Source organism: Euprymna scolopes, chromosome 14 (genome assembly GCF_053919585.1).
Source record: "Euprymna scolopes isolate OS-2025 chromosome 14, ASM5391958v1, whole genome shotgun sequence".
Taxonomy (NCBI): Eukaryota; Metazoa; Mollusca; class Cephalopoda; order Sepiida; family Sepiolidae; genus Euprymna; species Euprymna scolopes.
In genome coordinates, this window is record NC_136495.1 from 61,895,291 (window position 1) to 61,916,119 (window position 20,829).

Below are 20,829 nucleotides of genomic sequence, written 5' to 3' on the forward strand. Positions count from 1 at the left end.
CCCATATTCTGCATGCTGATCTTAAACATTCTCTTTAGCTTTTTCTATGATGTGTTCTTGAAAGAAAATAGTTACTACAGAAGTGAAAATAATCCACGTGATTAATCAAAATTCTTATACGTGATCCACTTTTACACCACTTGAATAACATATTCTCGCACAAATTAATTGCACCTCTCAACTGTAGCAATTCTTCTTTGATTCTCTTATACAAAGGTCTTGACCCATTATTTAATTCGTAGATGTATCTTTTGGTGTTGGTTTTGAATCACACAAAACCAACTTTTTGTTTGGCATCTTTTGGCCATTTAAGTAAACAGAAGATGCCAAAGTGTTTAACTAATCAGAAGTCTTGAGAAGCAGACAAGTTCATCTGTGCTAAAATAATATTCTCATAAAAAAAAATTTGTATAGTATTTTGAACTAGTCAAAAAACGAATTTATTTGTAACCATAACCTAGTCAGCATTTGTCAGGTTCAAAAGTTGTACCAGTGAAAAAAGAATCTGTAAAAATGGTTGTTTCATTATGTTCTTTATAACCTGTTTTAATTAAATTTAAAAAACACAATTTATTTTTTTTTTTCAAATCAAGCTTTTAACTTACCAGTCAAAAAAAAAAAATTTTCATTAGTTTTCTTTATCAAAAAATAAATTGTCATAAAAATGAACATACTCTAAGTATGATTCAAAACCTGTAGCAGTACCCATCTTTTCAAACACCAAACCTCAGCTTTTGGACAGACATTATGAGATTGATATAGAAATACCCTTTTTTGTGTTATATCAATAGATTGTCAGGACATCAAAACTGTTGCCAAAAATATCAAGCTTGAACACTCTCTAATGCATGTGGGACAATCTTTTCTAAGATTACTAGTGTCTTATTTAATCTGGCTTTAGTTTTGTAGTTATGTTAATGTGATAATGGTGTGGAGAGACTGAGGGATAAGTGGCCATGATTAGCATGCACCTACTACAGGTAAACTGGTTGCAGGCAGGCACAAACCTAAAACCAAGGCAAGGGTGATTATGCAAAACAGACAGTCTTTGGAGTTTAAAATGGCTAAATGAAAGGAGACATATATTTTGCTTGGGAGTTTTGGACTCCATGTTACTCATGCACGTTTTTGATGGGTGTTGTTTATCTCTAGTGTTGTTGGTGGACACAGAAGAAATAAGGACCACTGTTACAGCTGATATTATGAGCAAACATCATTACTGTTATTGAAAGGAATTACCTAATCAAACATATCTGAAAGTCCTTGGTTCATTTCTGGGTTTAGGTACATTAACCAAACACATCCTTTGCACAAGTTTGTTCTTATATGCAAAGTGATAAATACATGATCCAATCAGAACACTTTGCGTGGGAAGCACATCCACTCAGCATTTATATCTAGTTTTCCCACATTTTTATTTTAGTTTGATGTATAAAACAGCTATGTTCCTGTCTCATACAAAACAAAGACTCAATATGTGTGAGACAAGTTGTCGCAGTTGAAAAAAGTTGAAATAAATAATCATAAGTCCAAGTCTTAAATTGTGTTAACAGTTCTTCAAAACATGATGACGCCAACTTTCAAAACATCCAAGTCTCAAATTATAATAACTAATTCTATAAAACATAAATCTCATTAATCTAGTAACCTGATACGAACGACACCAACTTTACTCTTCCCAAAGACGAAAGCCTGATTCTCATTTTATCTCAATAAGAATTAACACTTATGCAGAAGAATACTCATTTACATAAGTGAAAACTTCTGTGTCTGATATCTTATTCTGCCATTTAATTTTCATCAATCTACAAAAACATGTCATATGGAAAAGATTAATGTTGACACCAAACGTTAATTGGTTTGCACTAAAAACATCATTATTTTGTAAAGTATCCTTGGTACTTACTTCTCATGCAAGTGCAATTTTTGTTTCATATTTCACATCTGTAATAGTTTTGTAAAATGTCTCAACTAATATCTGATTATGCTGTTCCATAATTCTATCATTAAATGCGATTCACCTGCCATTGTTTTAGTTTCTACATTTACTTTCTTGTTTCTGAAAAAAAATATTTATAATTTATCTGACTGGAAGATGTATTTAGGCAACTAATTCCTATTTCATTATTTGGAGTTTACAGAAAATATGCTCAAACCTGATTTTGCTTTGTTTTGTTTTCCCCACAATGAAAATGTTCACTCTTCACATAAGCAGTAGCAGTTTTTTCTTCAACAACAAAATTGTATGTGAACAGGATGGCATCCAAAAACCAAAAGACCTCTGTCAAGACAAAAAAATCCATCTTTTATTCTATCACATCGAACTCCAAACAGCACTTAAATTTACATAATCACTTTAGTCTTGAATCTATCTTGTTCTAGGTTTGCATGTCACTGTTTCCTCGAGCACAAGCTAACTATGGTCGTTTATGTCTATGCCTCCTCACACCATTAACACAATCTCTATTTCAGTTATTTTAGTTCTTTATTTTCAGTCGAAAATACACCCCCATAACCTGACAGAAGAACTTTTTAGGTGCACAACGCAAGATAGTCACATTTGATAAATGTTTTGCACAATTTCTTCTTGTTCAGAAAGCATTAAACAAGTCACAGAATATACTGTGGCAGAATTAGTCACACCCAAAATCAAATTTTAAGTTGGTTAAATTTATCAGCTGTACACATAACCGGACATATTTCATTGTATACTTCATATGAATCACAACATTTTTCAATTAGCTCAAAGAAATTTAGCAGCATAAAAATCTTTACTTTCCTCTCGCAAGTTTACAACTTTTCTGTTAAGGCATGTGAAAACTTTTCTGCACAGTATAATTGTCTTTTTTTCTTTTCTAATGTTTACTTTTTTTTTTTTTACACAACTGATGAGCAATCCCATAAACACTCAATTCACATCGAAGTGAAATACAATAGTAGCAAATCTATCACATCACTAAGAATCCATGCCATATATATATATATATATATATATATATATATATATATATATATATATGTATGTATATATATATAAAGGGAAAATGTGTGTGTGTGTGTGTGTGTGTGTTTCTCATAAAAACTTTCCACACATGCAATGGATCCTTATGAGATACACTGCTGATCAAAAAACTTTTTTTTAAGGATAGATTTTAAACTCTTCCGACTTAAGGTTACCAATACTACAATCTAAAAGGTTATGGAAACAAAAAGGTACATTCCAAAGGTTTACTTTTAGAATTTACATTTTTATTAAATTAGGCTTTTTAAACATGATCAAAATTTTAAGACCAGAGACAAAAATTCTATTAAATTGTACAAAAAGTGTACGAAAACATTCAACAATCAAACTTAATGAGTTCTACCTCCACTGCTTTTGATGACTTCAAAAATTCTTTGGGATATGCTAGAAATAAGGGTTTCTATTAAGATGCAGGGAATCCTGCTCCAGTTTCTGAAGATAGCTTCATGAAGTTCATTTTTTGTTGAATATTGTTTGCCATTTTGATATATCTCTCTTATCATCCATCCCAAAACATTTTCAATTGGGTTCAAGTCCGGTAAGCATGCGGGATGTCCCAAAAGATGGACTCCATTTTCTTGCAGAAAGTTCAAGGTTCGTCTTGTAGTGTGGATTGCAGTATTATCCTGTTGAAATAACCATCCATCCCCACACAAACGATGACCCTCCATCATCAAAGATGCTTTTTGTAGCATGCTAACATAACCAGCTGCTACCTGACAACTCTGCACCACCTGGACCTCCATCGTCCCTCCGTAAGAAAAGGCACCCCATTACCATTACGGACCCTCCACCACTATGACATGCGGAAAAAATTTCAAAGGGCATATTTTTGTCATGCCAATATCGCTGGAAGCCATCGGGACCATCTAAATGGAATTTTTTCTCATCAGAAAACAGGACTTTCTTCCACTTCTCAGCGTCCCAGGTTTAGTATTCACAACCAAATCTTAAGCGGTCCACTTTGTGACGTGGAAGCAATCGAGGAATTTGTTTATGCTTTTTATTTATCATGCCTTTTTTTTTATAAGTGTCGTCTAATGGTTATTGGATTGCAATCAGCATCTGTAACCGCCTTAATTTGACTAGAAGAAAGTCCTCTGTCATTCATAACAACCCATCTGATTCTCCTACTCAATGTAGGAAAAATTGGGGGTGGGGGCAACAAAAGATTTTGCTTTTCTATAATTCTCAGTATTCTTTAGAAAGTTGCAAATAACAATTTTACTGCGATTTACCTTAGCTGCTATCGCTCGCTGTGACAAATTTTGCTTATAGAATCCTAGAATTCGAGAGCGCTCAACTTCGATTAGTTTTCTTGCTTTAGGCATGGTAACACCTTTACACAGTGATTGCTAATCTCTAACTGAACTAAAAACATTAGAATTACCATAAATCTAAAAATTTATACCCTTGGTCTTATAATTTTGCTCATGTGTAAAAAGCCTAATTTAATAAAAAATGCAAATTTTTAAATAAAATTTTTGGAATGTACCTTTTTGTTTCCATATCCTTTTAGATTGTAGTATTAGTAAACTTATGTCGGAAGAATTTAAAATCCATCCTTAACAAAAGGTTTCTTTTTAAAGATTTTTAAGTGGTCTTAAATTTTTGATCAGCAGTTTAAGTATCGTTTTCAAGCTCGATCCTTCAGACGACAAATATCGAAAAATTGGCCAAAAACATTCATTTCTTCACCCTCAACTGGGCAGTTTTGTACAAAATTTTCTCAAAATTTTTGCAAAGACATCATATGCGCTTGCAATGACTAGCCTTAATTTGAAAGGCAGCGAAGTCATATGTCATGGTAGCCGCGGGGGTTAAACGGTTTGCTTTTTTTCACCTTCTTTTCCTTCTTCACGTTACAGGTTCGAGCCTGCCTACCTGCCTACTCCTTTTTTTTCTTTTTTTTTACATAGGCATCACCACATTATCAAGGCCAATAGGCCACTCAAGGATAAGGGTTAAAGAGTGTACAGTAGAAATTGGACAATATAGTAATCATTAGTAATGAAAATTTGGTAAATTTGATAACTTATATGGAACGGCTCATCAAGAACTTATTTACGTTAGACTTGAAGACAACCATATTGTAGTCAGCCGGAAAGCAGGAAAACGGAAGACAATTCCACAGGCGTGCAGTTCTAAGAAAGAAGCTTTGTTCATGGAATCTATGTTTAGGTTTAGGCACAGATAAAGAGTGGGGGGAATTATTGATAGTGTTTACAGCTAGACGAGTGTTTCTTGTGAAAGTTTGGCGAGGGGGGACCATAGATTGAAGCTCAGTCGAACACTTTCCATGAAAATAACAATACATCAGAGACAAACTCGCAACATCTCTTCTGTGAGATAGAGGTTGCAAGGAAGAGAAAAGGACATCTCCTACGAGGCTACGAAGTCTATTTTGAACTCTATCAAGGCAGGACAAGTCCTTTCTAGCAGCTCCTACCCAGATATGGCAACAGTATTCCATCCTTGGACGTACCTGGCTCTTATATAGATAGAGAATAGCATCAGCAGTGAGATATCTACCGGATCGATAGAAAGATCCCACCATTTTTCCAGCGGCCTTGGCAACAGATTTGATGTACATGTTCCATTTAAGATCAGGAGTAATGGTCAAGCCAAGAAGCTTGTCAAAACTTGAGGCCTCCTGAAGACGAGAGCCATTCATTTCAATTGATGCCAGATGTGGATCAGAATGTTGATGATGTAAAGAGAGGAGCTTGGTTTTAGATGCATTAAAAGTAACCAGCCACTCCTTACCCCATTGTACTACGTGCTCAAGATCAGAGGAGAGAGAATTGGAGAGAACTTGGTCGTTTACTGTCTTAGATGTGCTACCATAAATGGTAGTGTCGTCAGCATAAATGTCTACAAATGATGTAAGGATGTGGTTTGGAAGATCATAAATGTCTACAAATGATGTAAGGATGTGATTTGGAAGATCATTAATGTAGATCAGGAAAAGAGTTGGGCCCAGGATGGACCCCTGAGGGACACCGGCATTAATACTGTGAGCTTCTGATTTTTGCCCCTCAACTACTACTCTTATGAACAGTTTCATGCCTTAAGATATATATTCGAATTCAGCACCATGGAAAACTACTATATAGGTATACATATCAAGTTCTTGAGTCATATGAAAAAAGAGCTCCAAAAAGGTATTTTTTAGCCCTATTAATACTGTGAGCTTCTGATTTTTGCCCCTCAACTACTACTCTTATGAACCTATCAGAAAGAAATGATATAATAATTGAGAAGACATTTCCAGCAATACCATAGCTTTTCTTTTATTTTTTTCTTATATCAAGGCTTAGATAATGGGATTTGTTTTTTTTTTGTTTTAAAATAAAAACTGGATTATTTTACTGTTCGCTTAAACTTTTTTTTTTTTTCACAAGTTTTTCTGGTTGTATTGACTCCTTACTACACCATCTCTCCACACCCAGGTAACGCCAGCCACCCCCGCTAGTAATTCATAAATTTAAAAAAAAATTTAGCTTTCTTAATAGATGTTTTATTCAACAACAATGAAATTTTATTATTCATCATACAGGACTCAATCATAACATCTGCTTAAAAAATTGCTGGAAATTTCACTGCCTCAATTGCAGTAACCTTAGCTGTTCCTTTTGAAACTTAAATAATGTATCAGTACAAAATATTCAACAAAGTAGAAGAGACTAGTCACATTTTTTAAAACATTTTTTGTAAAGTTATTTAAAGAATTTAAAACACCAAATAATTGTTTCTTTTTTTTATTATTAAATGAATAGAATCATCCATTTATATTTGATTTTTTCATATTTTATCTATTTAATAATAATTTTTTAACAATTTATATAACATTATTTGGTGTAATTGGATTAATGTTCTCATCGTGAGAGTTATTTGCACAACATTTTGGTCAATGTAATCTCTGATCTTCTTCAGATGCATAAGTTGCCATGTTCGGAGGTTAAACCAACTGAAACGTTGTGCAAATAACACTTAAGACGAGAATATGAGTTTGATTGATCCAAGTAATACAGGGTGTTCAAAAAGTCGCTGAAAGGTTGAAAATCTTTGTCATTTTACCATTAATTTTTTTTTTCTTTTTCTTTATTTCAGATATTTTACAGAAAATATTTAAGTTAATTATGGATAAGTACAGCATATGCAAGTTGTGAAATTGTTTTACCAAAATCAGGCCATTCTTTGGCGACAAAATTATTTCTCGCTATGGCAATGTCAAATTGTCACCACATTCCCCAGACTTGACTAGCCCCGACTTTTTCGTGTGGAAATATCTTAAAGAAAGAGTTTATGTTAATGAACCCTAAACCCTGCAAGAATGGAATGAAATAAGGGCGTTAAATTGCAATCCAGAGATTCTGCAATTTGCTATGAATAATGTTTTGGAAAGAGCACAAATATGCAAAGCTGAAAATAGGCAACATTTAAAAGACATTATTTTTCATAAATAAAGATTTTGAATTTTGCATTTTTTTTAAAATTTTCCAATGTTTTAATCAAATTGTGTTAAAATTACAGAAAAATATCATCAAAAATAAAAAATCTATTCAAATTCAAAATCCTTCAATGAGTTTTTGGACACCCTGTACAATCATTCTTCATCTCCAAAATTTTGAATTGCAATATTATTTTGTGTTCTAGATTCATTGAATTATTATTCAATTAATCAGACAGAGCATCAAAAAAGGAAAAAAAAAAAAACAAGCCGTGTGTGCATGGTCCCCCTCTTGTGCTGCATGTGAGATGACACCACAAAAAATAGTGAAGAAATGATGAATGTGAGAAGTGTGAAGGGCCAATGTTGCCTTCGCATTTTCACCAAGTTTCAGAAAAATTTAATGGATGGAGCAAAAGTTATGAAGTAAAAATTGTCATTTTTTGCAATTTTGGGGCATTTGTGACTCCTTTTTGAGCTCCTGGGAATGCCAAATCCCAGTGAAAATGGACAAACAATGCAGTTTCATGCCTTAAGATATATATTCGAATTCAGCACCATGGAAAACTACTATATAGGTATACATATCAAGTTCTTGAGTCATATGAAAAAAGAGCTCCAAAAAGGCATTTTTTTTAGCCCTAAAAGTCCCAGAGGGATGCAAACCAGAATATTGCCAGGGTCACCCATACTGAATTTATATTAAGAACAATAGCCTCCACATTTTGGCCAAGTTTCAAGAAAATCTAATGGATGGATTGAATGCTATGGGGCAAAAAGTGTCATTTTGGGGCATTTTTTTTACTTCTTTTGAGCCGCTGGGGACGCCGAATCCCAGTGTAAATGGATAATGATGCAGTTTCAGGTCTTAACACATGTATATTTGAGTTGACCACCGTGAAAAAACCCTATATAGTCAGACATATTAAGTTCTTGTTGAGAAATATGAAAAAAGAGCCACAAAAAGAGGCGTTTTTAGCACTGAAAGTCCCTGAGGATGTGAACCAGAATTTTGTCAGTGTCACCCATACTGGATTTATATTAAGAACAATGGGCTCCACATTTTGGCCAAGTTTTAAAAAAATCTAATGGATGGATCAAAAGTTATGGGGCAAAATGTGTCATTTTGGGGCATTTTTTACCTCTTTTGAGCCCCTGGAGCGCAACAGAAATTTTTGTAAAACAAATTTTTTACTGTGCACATCTATTTAATGAAATAAAATTTGTAGCAAAATTTCAGGAAAAACTAATGGACGGTTATCTGACAATAGTCCGGACTAACAGACGCATGGACGCACAGAAGCATAGACGCCACTGAAAACATAGGTCCCTCTCCGATAAATCGGGGGACCAACAAAGCATGTTTTACCAATGATAATTTTTATCAAATATACCTATTCTCAAATACTCTTTAACCAACTTAGAAGTGCATACTCTTCAGTCAAAAATGAAATTATGCTTTGCCTATGTTCACACCAATATGTTCACACCAATATTCATTTAAAATCATAGAATTATGTTAGTAATTTAATTTTTCATATATAAATTGAAATCATAATTTCTGGTAATATAAAAAATGCACTACTGATTTTTTATTTAAAGTAAAGAATTACTTTCTGAATTCATTTCAGACTGCAATGAATATTTAGCTATTTACTTCCAAATCTAAGTCTTTCTAATACATTTTTTTTAAATTTCAATAGGATAATTAGGGACTAAGTTAAAAAAAAATAATAATTTCAGATGATCTGAAGTCAAAAATAACCTTTAACTTCGCATTTTTTTTTTCTTTCTCTGATTGTTGGAAGGTAGCTATACATTTAAATAATGACTAAACCTCAGTCTGACAGCAACAAAATTACTGTTGGACTGTAGAAATGTCAGGGTTAGAATCTATGTGCGTGGAAAAGCCACTTGAACTTTTTAGCATGAAATACATTAGTGGATCTGAAGTGGTTAAAAATAAAATTGAAAGAGAAATGATTTAATCTCCAAAACTGACTATCCATTTATTTCTGCTTAATTTTATAAAAAAAAAAATTAAAAAAAAAAGGCTCAAACTGAAAAGCTAAAAAAAAAAAAAAAATGTATAAAGCAGAAGGTAAAAAAAAAAAGAAAAGTTTTCATTATGAACTTCATTAAGATAACTTTTGTATAATAGGATAGGTATATATATTCACAAATAAATACCCATAGTCCTTAATTATAGAATGAAGCATGCAAAAACTGTAAGCTAAAAACATTTTCTCATTAATTTTGAGGACTTCATAAACATCTAATTTTTATAGCAATTAAGTCGATATAGTCATCATTAAAATATGAAGATAAGTGACATGTTTTGCAATAATGTATAGCTACAAAAGTTTATTAAAATACACAAGCTAACGAAGTTAGACGCAAGGTCAGGTATTAACTCGAAAGGCCAGTACACTAAGATTAGCACACTCTGGCTTACAGAAATGTCTGAGCAATCATGTCAGTATTACACAGTTGGATGCCTCAGGATGAACCTTCTAAGACTGAACAGAACCAAACCTCACAAAATAACTGTTGGACTATAAAAATATCAGGGTTGACATCTGGGTGCATGAGAATGCCGCTTAGAGTGAGCAATCCCTCATATCTGTGAAGAAATCTCTTTTGTTTGCATCCAATGATGTGAAATAGTTTGCTTCTTTTTATTTTTGAGCAACACATTCGTTGGTCAGAGAGATAAATAAACCATAGGAGGAAAGAGCATTAACACTGCACCACTGAGTAAAATACTTCCTCATCAAATATCACAAGCTAGGGTAGAAGAGTTCTGAGGTAGACTTTAATGGCCAAGTGTTCATGAGTAAGGTGAGCCACCTAACTGGAGAATATTAATGTCATTAGGTATGGAGAGGAAAGGGCTTGGATATGCTCACCTTGTCTTAAGTACTCTATAAAAATGTGACGCACTTGTATGTATTAGTAGTATGTAAGAAAACCTTTTTTTTTTATAACAACAAAAGTTTTTATTCAATTATCTACACCGTTTGGTATAGATGGAAGAAAGTCAGACAGTGTCTAAGTGAAGAAAAGATTGATCGATTGTTCAGTTTATTGGTTTAGTAACAGCTGCATGATCATTTAAAGCCAAAAAAAGTGTTTGTTTTTTTGTTTTATTTTTTTTTTTGGAGGGGGGGGGGTCAGTCGTAATAGAATAGGTATTCTTTACTTTTCAGTATGTCAAGGTGAGTTTGGAGGGAGTTTTGTAAAAAAATTGGGGTTGAAAAAAAAACTTTTTATTTTGAAAAGTAGTTTTATATTTTTGAGAAAAGATTTACTTCTTTCAAGTAATTAAAAATTTATTTTCATTTATATTTTCAAAGAGATCTTTAATGTTAATGCTGTAATGTTTTTGGCGTAAGAGGGCTAAGTTGGTGCAGTTTATTAGGAAATGCTTAACCATGTAATTTTCTTGGCAGGGTGAGCATTCAGGTGGGTTTTCTCCTTTCATTAGGAAAGGATTAGTGATATTTGTGTGTCCTGTTCTTATTCTTGTAATAATCACCTCTTCTTTCTGATTTAGTTTAGATTTGGGACTCCATTTTCCAAGTGTGGGTTTGATTTCTTGTAGCTTGTTTTTTGTATAGGTGTTCCATTGTTGTTGGCATTTTGTTTTTATGAATCGGTTTATGGTTGGTTTTAAGTCAGTAGGGTTGAAGAAAAGAAAAGAAATATAGGAAGATTTTTGAGTTGTTGAAGGTCTGTCAGCAGTTATCTTTGGGTGAAGATAGTTGATGCGTGAGTATCCAGTGGACAAGAACAGGAGAGAGAGACTTTTTATTTTGTTGACTCAAAAAGACTGAAGTAGTTCTTCATAGGACAGATGAAATCAATGTGCTCTGCAAACTGATTGGTCAGCGTGTTATCAAATCACCTAGCAGGGACATTATTTTGCGAGAGAAAAAAGTCTTTATTTATAACTGCTACTATATCTCCATATTAAGATGTTTCTGGTTTCTAGGTCATCTGTTTCCCACAGTCAGCAAGATTATAGAGTAAAGTGAAAGTGAACTGATAGTTTTGCTAGCAACGAATACTTTAACTAGTACTAACTAATAATAATAATAATTTGATAAATTGAAAATGTTCCACTTACCATTTTTAAAAGTCTGTCAAACATTGACTGTTCAAGACCATCCTTATTATCTGCTTCACTACCTTGAATAGTTGGGTCCAATTGCTGTTCAAATAAAAGTATATTGTGTTTAGAATTAAAAAGAAATATTACTCTCTCTCTCTCTCTCTCTCTCTCTCTCTCTCTCTCTCTCTCTCTCTCTCTCTCTCTCTCTCTCTCTCCTTTTATTTTATTAGGAGTTTGTTAAACTTTGCTTTATGGCATACAAGTGAGACATGTGTCTCACATGTTATCTCAGGAAAATTGAGAAAACCAAGAATTACAATCCCTGGAAGTGAAAGGACTGGAAAGTCTTTTTTTCATAGAAAATGATAAGTATTTATTTAGGATAATCTTCTTCTTTGTGTGTCTTTGAAGAATGTGATCTCATATTTCTCTGCAGCCCTTTGCATTAGTGTTGTATTATGTAAGATCTTTCGAGCTGAACCGGTTGGGCAGTAGAGGACAGACAAAGCAGTATCGCATTATATGGTCTTCCTCTCCAACTTTTTCACATGGTTTGGTTAGTTTTGTAGCCCCCATCTCATCATAGCACCTTTTGATCAAGCCATTCCTGTCGTCAGGCAGTTGAGTGTCTTCCACTGGAGCCAAGGTGTTTCTGAACTGTGAGAGAAGACCTCAGAAGAGGAAATTCTCGTGTTAGTAGAAGGAGAAGGTGGGAGCTATTCTCTAGCCATCTAGTCCATAGCTGTAGTCAAGTCTCTTCCTAAGTGTCAGAGGTTTGACATGGCTGTGGATGCTTTTTCTTGATTTCAGTCATTGGACCATTGATTCACATTCATGAAGGAGATAGTATTCATCACTGTTAGTTAGTGAAATCTCTAATCAGCTGGCAACTTCCCATCACACATCTGAAGGGGCAATACCAATAATGAGGGGTATGTCATTTAGGTTGATATGCTTCAAGCCACAGTGATTAAGCTGTAGATGTTTTTTGATGCTAGTTTAGCTTTTTAGAATACATTAATCTGTCCAAGACAGGACAAGTATACTCTACCAAGGAATAGCACAGGGTCATGGAGGTCCATCAATGAGAACCAAAATAGAAGTGTTCGCATCACAATTCCTGTCAAGTAATACTCATTACTACCTGCAAATTCTATCAAATACTTTGAAGCAAGCAAATAAATGAGTGACATCCATATGGATAATATTTAAAAATAGAATTGTGGATAAAAGCTAAAGAAAAATAAGCATCAAAATAAGAGAACAAAAAGAAATAGTTAATTAATAAAAGTTCCTTTTGCAAAACAATATGCAAATTAGTTAACATCTAAATGTCAATCGTATAGATATGATTGAGCATATTAGAAAGCTGTTTTTCTTTTTGATCTTTTAATCTTACTGCCAGTATGATAAATGGCTCAACTTTACAAATATACAGGTAAACCCTTTTGATAAGGTTTCCAAGATGAAGCATTTTCATACAAATAGGTTTTTTGGGGGTTTTTTGTCTAACTCGTATGTTACTAAGACTGATTTACTTTTTTCTTATGGAACTATTATTCATTTGTGTGACATTTTGTGGATTATCATTATATCACAATTCTCTATGGAATAACATTTTTATCATGATTCAAGAATAATTTCAGGGTTTTTTTTTTAGTCATTTTTAACTATTTTTATCATATTTGATAGTTTACAAGACATTTTTTGCTTTAAATAATGTTAAAAAAATCATTCTGAATTTTATAAAGTCAAAGGTCAGCTTTGATTTACAGACTGATGATATTCTAAACCAGTTCTTGAAGGTCCCAACAACTATTAAAGTTATTGGGATCTAATAAAAAAAATTGAATACATATGGAATTCATAAAGTAATCTAATGTGAATATCAGGTGAAAAACCTTTTACCTGAAATTCATAGTTTTAAAATGTTTACTTAACAAAGTAAATATTATTTTAGATGCATCTTATAAGCCATCAAACGCAGTATATTCACGAACTATACCATATCAAATACAGTATATTCATATACGATACTATATCAAATACAGTATATTCATATACTATACTATATCAAATACAGTATATTCATATACTATACCATATCAAATAGAGTATATTCACAAACTATACCATATCAAATACAGTATATTCATATACTATACCATATAAAATACAGTATATTCATAAACTATACCATATTAAATACAGTATATTCATAAACTATACCATATTAAATACAGTATATTCATGAACTATACCATATCAAATACAATATATTTATGAACTATACCATAACATTTAAAAAACAAAAACAATTTAATACAAACCAATGGATCTCCAACAAGCAAGAGTTTTTCACAACCAAATCTTGCCAATGGCAGCAATGATGTTGGCTCTGTCATTTGACTACATTCATCAAGGAGAACAATCTACAAAATTATAGAAAACAATTGTGAAAGAAAACATTATTGATGGGAAAGTGGTTACAATTACTGGCTTTTGCCCAGGATTTTGGGGTTTTATTCTCAATGTGGGAACGTAATGTTTTTAAGGGCAAGTGAAGCACTCTATAGTCTTGATGGTCAATCATCTAGAAATGGTGTCTTAAAATGGTGTCTTAAATGGTATCAGGGAGGGCATCCAGCCTATAATAACCATGCCACAACTAAGAAAATGATTTCCAAAGAAAATATGTCGCATTTCAGCATATGTAGTTTTAATAAAGACCTGGGCAGAGATAGGTTAGTTTGGAAATCAATTTCTGAAAGCTGTTTAACATATGCCAAGATGTAAAATGAATGTTAAACTAAATATAATGAGTGAATGGGAAGAGAATAGAAAGGAGTAAAAAATACATTAGAGTGGAGCAATAGGTTTGGATATGCAAGACAAAAACATGTTAATCTCTATAGTAAATCATTATTTAGCTTTCTTTTCTTTGTTACAAGAACTCTGCAAAAGCACATCTATAAAAGTGAGAATATATGTGTGATGACTAGAGCTAGGACAACAGCATATTCTTTTCATTGTTTTGACTCTCGAGTGTGTATCCATTGACATTTTATATGCTTTTATATAGAGTGATGTGGTTCTCGGTTGATTAACTGTGTTGTCTAACAGTGTCGGATATATACTCGAGAGTCAAAACAATGATAAGAATATTCTCTTATCATAGCCTTAGTGATGGCACTTCTCAACCTATATACTCAACAAATCTTTTATCTACACACTTGAAATTTTGTCTACAAGGTATTCAGACATGTGGAAAACTTTTTAATTGGTTTTCATCCAGATAAAGGGCTACTAGGGGTCAAAATTGAAAAATTGGTACTTGGGAGTCATTGGATTTTTATCTGTTTGTCAACTGTTTCACGAATGCACATGCATCGATCGTTCACGTGACAGAGTATTTATGTTAAGGATAAGTAGGTTTGAAAAACTTTTGCAAAGCTTGTGCTGAGCCAGCCTAATGGATATCATACTTGTCTCACTGTGTTTAGGCTTTGGTTTCGATCTCAACTAAAATATTTATTTTTTACTTACAAGACGTGGACTGTTTAGAAAAAGTATAATACTCACATGCACATGTCTCAGTTTTTTTGCATTTTTTTATTTTTTACTTCATTTAGCTTGGTTTAATGGTATTATGGTAGGAACGACACATGATGGGACTTACATGTCACTGTGACATCACACTTTCAAAAACTGCGACACTCTACTTCTGCGATGTCTGACTTCTACAAGATGTGCCAATAACTCACCACAGACTAGTCAACCAACAGATGCTGGATGTGGTATGGTTTATGAATTTATGTACAAGAATTACCTCAATCTATGCCAAGATTTCCAAACTTAGTCGAAAAAAACCCATTGAACAATCAGTCTCTTCTTTAAGATTATTTTATCCCAAAGAGGCACCAATCATGTGAGAGATAAGATGGCCAGCTAACAATTGGAGCTATTCAACACAACAATGACATGTCAACCCTTTTGAAGTTATATAATTCTAAATACAAAAAAAAACATTTCAAACAATTCCATAAAAACAAACTGCCATTTTAATTCATCTGTTTTATGGCATATTAACTAGTTTTATAAAGAACAATACTTATTGTAAATGGTTCATTGTATATGATTAATTGAACACAGCTTGCTATTTTACCCATAACAGAAAGGAGTTTAAGGCTCATACCTTTATCAAAAGTATTGATACATAAATGACCTCAATAGATCTGGATGGATTCGAATTTGACATAGACAATGCCATAATCTGCAATGATATCTTTAAGACCAACCAATTTACCCTCAAAATGTTACTTGTATTCATGGCTATAACATGACCCATCTGAGTTTATGTATATTTGTCAAGATAATTAGGCATTTCTGGTGGGTTACATGATAATGTATGTACAAACATATCACCTTTGTAGGTTGTCTGTTGCTAGCAGCACTGACATTTTTTTAATGGAAATTGCACTAGACAAGACATGATGCCACTTGATGTAAGAAGCTAAATAAAAACAAAAAGTACCACTTCAAGGTCAAAAACTAACCAAAACATGTATTAGATGGATATATTCTGGTCGTGAAAACAGCAATTTTCCCCCTTTGTCAGAAACATCATTCATTGAATGTGAGGACTAAAGGACAAAATAAGGAAAGCAAGAGTTATGAGGCTGGTGAAAGTAAAATTAAAGTCCACTTTCTACACTCCTACAAATATTTTTAAAAGAATCAATTTTATTTTCTATTCATTTAGATGAGAACATAAATTAGATTTTCACTTTAGACCTAAATAGCATTGCATCTGTCAAATTGATATTTGATTCTCACTAGCAATTTCTTCCATTTTATCCTTAAAACATGTTTTTTGTTTTTTTTCAATGAGAACAGTGTAATCAATTTTAGCTTCTTTCTCATCATTAGTGTTGTCATCATATTAGGTTTAACATACTGGCATGTGTTGGACAGCTTTTAGAAAGGTGACTTTCAAACTTATCTAAGATCAAGTTTCTTTGTTAATTGAGGCAAGACATTTTATATGCTAGATGTACTTCTTTACGCCAACTCAGTGTGGTGATGAGGATCAGTGTTTTCATTGAGACACCATTTGTTTTGTTTTTTTACAAAGGAGTCACCACTTATCAAGGCCTAGAGGCCACTCGAGGATAAGGGTTAATAAGCATACAATGGTCAATGGGACAATGTCGTAGTAATTGTTAGTATTGGAAATTTGGTAAATTGGATTACTTAAGGGGAACGGCTCATCAAGAACTTGTTTACTTGAAGACGACCATCTCTAAATAATTGCCTACCAAGATGAAAGAGTGCTTCACCTGCCCTTAAAATCTTTATAAAAATACTTGTTCAGGCAAGGAAGATTGTTAAACTGAAGACAAATTTAATTAATGAATACATCATTAATAAAAAATAATTCTACATTAATCTATTTTTTTTTTTTGGATAAATAATTATATTTCTGTACAATAAAGATTAAACTATTTATTTCCTACATTTAGTTATACACTATGATACTAGATAGAATATTTATCATTTTAACATATACATTAAATTTTCTTTCTATGAATATTCATCCTAAACAATGATTTTTTTTTATGATTATAAGCAGCCAGTTATGATATTTAGTTCTAAAAATAACTAAAATAATCTAAGGGAGATAACTCTTATTTAAACTTGAAGATTAAAATAAAAATTGTCTCCCTTATATGCACAGTAAAAGCTCATCAAAAAGAAGGAGAAACCAAAAATGCCCAAAAACTTACAGGAAATTTCATTTTTTCCAGGCAGCTAAATGAACAAGAAGCACAAGTCACACCAACAACTTTGACCGCATGTAATTTCTAGAAAGACAGAAATAAGAGAAAAAAAACAACTTTTTTATATATAAACTAGACCACATATGATCTGTTTGATCTTTATATATATATATATATATATATATATATATATATATATATAGAGAGAGAGAGAGAGAGAGAGAGAGAAAGAGAGAGAGATAATTCCGTAACTCTGAAGTTGATAATCACACCTTTACAAAAATCACAAAGTCAGAATATATTGAGATGTCATAATAGATTCCCTTTTTACCCCTTCATTCTTTTTTTCTTTCTTTTAATTATTTATATCATTACTTTACAAAGTTAATAGTCACAATACATTGTGATGTCATAATAAGCTCCCTCACTCTTTATTCCCTTTCTTTCTTATTTACACCATTTCATTCCTTTCACTATGTCTATATGTTAGTTTCGATATGTAAATATATAGACTTATCAGGACATCACATGATGATTCTCCTCTTCTAAATTACAAACTATAACTATTAAATATCATTGCAAACCTTTTAAAAAATATTTTGCATATCTTTGAGGCATATTGCCATACAACAGTTTTACACTTTCTTGTGCAGTTCTTCGCATTATTGTTTTGTTCTGCCAGATTTATAGCTGCAGTTGGCAACAGATTTGATTTTTAAGTCAGGAGTGATGGTCAAATCCAGAAGCTTGTCAAATCAGGGAGCCTCTTTGAGATGACAGTCATTCATATCAATTGGGGCCAGAATGTTAGGGGATGTTTGAGAAAGCTTCTCCTTGACTTCAGTCGTTGGACCACTGGTTTACATCCATGAAAGAGATGGCATTCACCAATTTATGTCACATAATTAAATGCAAGCAATGAGGCATATTCCTTTGTAGACAGAGACAGGTGAAGCTATGGTCGAAACTGCCACTTATACATAAGTAACTTTATGTAACTTTATGCATTTCACAAATCATTTTTACATTTGATTTCAAAGCATCTTCATGTTAAGTAATAATGTAAAACAATTTTGTAGAATCTATCAAAAAATTCTTATAAACAGATGAAGACAATTGAAAAGTAAAATTTCCCTTTTTATGGCCATCCAAAAGGTCTATAAATATTTCAACTTCTTCATGGTGATCCTGATTTAGTTATTTGTTGAAATTAAAACAAAAAACAGGCATTAATACAAAAAATATTACTTTTCACTGAACAATTAAAACATTTTTTGTTTGTAATTTAAATGCAGTCTTTTTTTTTATTATTTAAGATTTTATATTTTGCCATATGGATCTAAGAAATAGTTTCCCCAACAGTATGGTGAGAGAGATCTTTTTGTATAAGCTAAAGACTCTTATCATTTTCTAACCTAGGACATCCGACATCTCTATGGGAATGAAAGCATATCAGATCTGTCTAAGCCCAATTTTTATTTTGAGCTTCATGGCACACCTAGTAATAAATATGAGCTCAATAGAAGTATTAGAGACAAAAAAGAAATAATTGAGGTTAAAGATGAACACTGAAATTCTCTATTTTGCAGTGTCCGTTGTTAGCTTTTCAAAATGATGACTTTTGCTTTGTTCCTTTTAGCTTATTTCCTTTTTCATTGAAAATACTTTTATTAATTTCTATACACAATGTTGGATTTGGCATGGTTTCTTTTATTCTCTGCCATTGTTAATTTCTTTCACGTGTGGTTAACCTCATTGTTTGTAAACACCACACAAACAACTCATATGGTTCTCAATTCTTTTTATTGATCTTCTCACCAGAGAATACATCAAGTAACCCATGGTATTAATAATCCTATGTAAATATATCCAAATCACCACCTATCAAGCAGAGCCAGAGAAAAGGTTTACTATTGCTCACAAGGTGCGTTTGGTTTGTTTGAAGTCAAACTAGAAAAGAAATGCTTTTAGTGCCGCGTGACATCACAGCAACATGAAAACTATGTCTCACATTTTTCCATCCACCAGCAATAAAATATTACACAATAAAATATTAGAAAAGTAAAAATAAACCAAATCATATTCCTACTAGTCTGTTGATTGGTCTATCTGTTTGTCCATTCCACTTTTTCTAGGAAACTACTGAGCTGATCTGGCTAAAATTTTGATTGACTTTGTTATGATAAGGTCCATCCATGCTTTCGTTCAGTCTTGAAAGACAGAGAATACCCCTTAGGGGCAGTAGGGCGTGTAATTGTGAGGCAAGGGTTGCGCAATCTCCAACCACACCTCTCCTGAATCGGCACTGTTTGAGTCCAGTGGCAAGGAGAAGACCAGGATGACTGGAAACAATGCCAAGATAAGTGGAGAGCACATACAGCACCTGAAAATCCCAAATGGTCATCCATTTAGTACTGACCAGGTTCAATGTTGCTTAACTTCGGTGATCCAGCGGGAACTGGTGTGTCAACATGATTATTATAAGGTGCAGCAACCTAAGTTTTGTGGTATTCGTTTGATGCATAAGGATGAATAAAAACTACAGGTCCAATCTGACTGAAATTCTGTATAGATAATATCCACCAAACTAAGTATTATGATATCTGTTCAATGTACAGTTAGTGATTAATAAGGATTAGTATTTAATACAAAAATGAACACAAATTTAACTAACCATCAATTTGGCATAAAGTACTTATTTTAAGTCAACAGGTTATAACATTTTTGCATGTCATTAACAGACTAAAAAGTCTAGTCTATCTATATATCTATAAAAGTGAAAGTGTCTGTCTGTGTGTCTGTGTGTGTACATTTCCCTACGCAATAACTCGGTCAATTTTAAGTCTACAGACTCGAAATTTGATATACAGGTTACTGAGATTTGGGAAAATCGATGTAATCGGTTTTCGGCCAGAAATTTGGCGATTAAGGGGTCAAAGTTCAATGACTTGACCTTTGAAAACTCTACCAAATTCCTCCAACAATTTTTGGTCTAAACACTTGAAATTTTAAATTTTAAATATAGGTTCATTGGACATGGATCTAACTTAATAACTTAGTTTGAGCCCAAAACAATAAATTTTAAGGGGTCGAAATAGGGGTCAAAGTTAGAAAAATTGACCACTTTTTTTTTCTTTTTTTTTTTTGCTCAACATACATCTTCAAATACCCGGGCAACGCCGGGCACCCATACTAGTATATCTATAAAAGTGAACGTGTGTGTCTGTGTGTGTACATTTCCCTATGCAATAACTCTGTCAATTTTAAGTCTACAGACTCGAAATTTGATATACAGGGTACTGAGATTTGGGAAAATCTTTCTGATCAGTTTTTGGCCAGAAATTTGGTTGTTAAGGTGTCAAAGTTCAATGATTTGACTTTGGAGAACTCTACCAAACTCCTCCGACAATTTTTGGTCTAAACACTTGAAATTTTAGATATAGGTTCCTTGGACATGGAT

The 20,829-nt window shown here is 32.8% G+C and overlaps 1 protein-coding gene across 1 annotated transcript in view; it reads right to left on the reverse strand.

Annotated features, from left to right (window-relative positions):
• LOC145293048 (uncharacterized) overlaps positions 1-20,829 on the reverse strand; it is a 238,578-nt gene that overhangs the window by 53,169 nt on the left and 164,580 nt on the right. The window contains exons 23-25 of the mRNA XM_080139359.1: positions 17,376-17,453; positions 13,920-14,021; positions 11,605-11,688 (exon numbers count right to left, since the gene is read on the reverse strand). Of these exons, the coding sequence (XP_079995485.1) occupies positions 11,605-11,688; positions 13,920-14,021; positions 17,376-17,453 (264 nt within the window). The remainder of the gene's footprint in view (positions 1-11,604; positions 11,689-13,919; positions 14,022-17,375; positions 17,454-20,829) is intronic.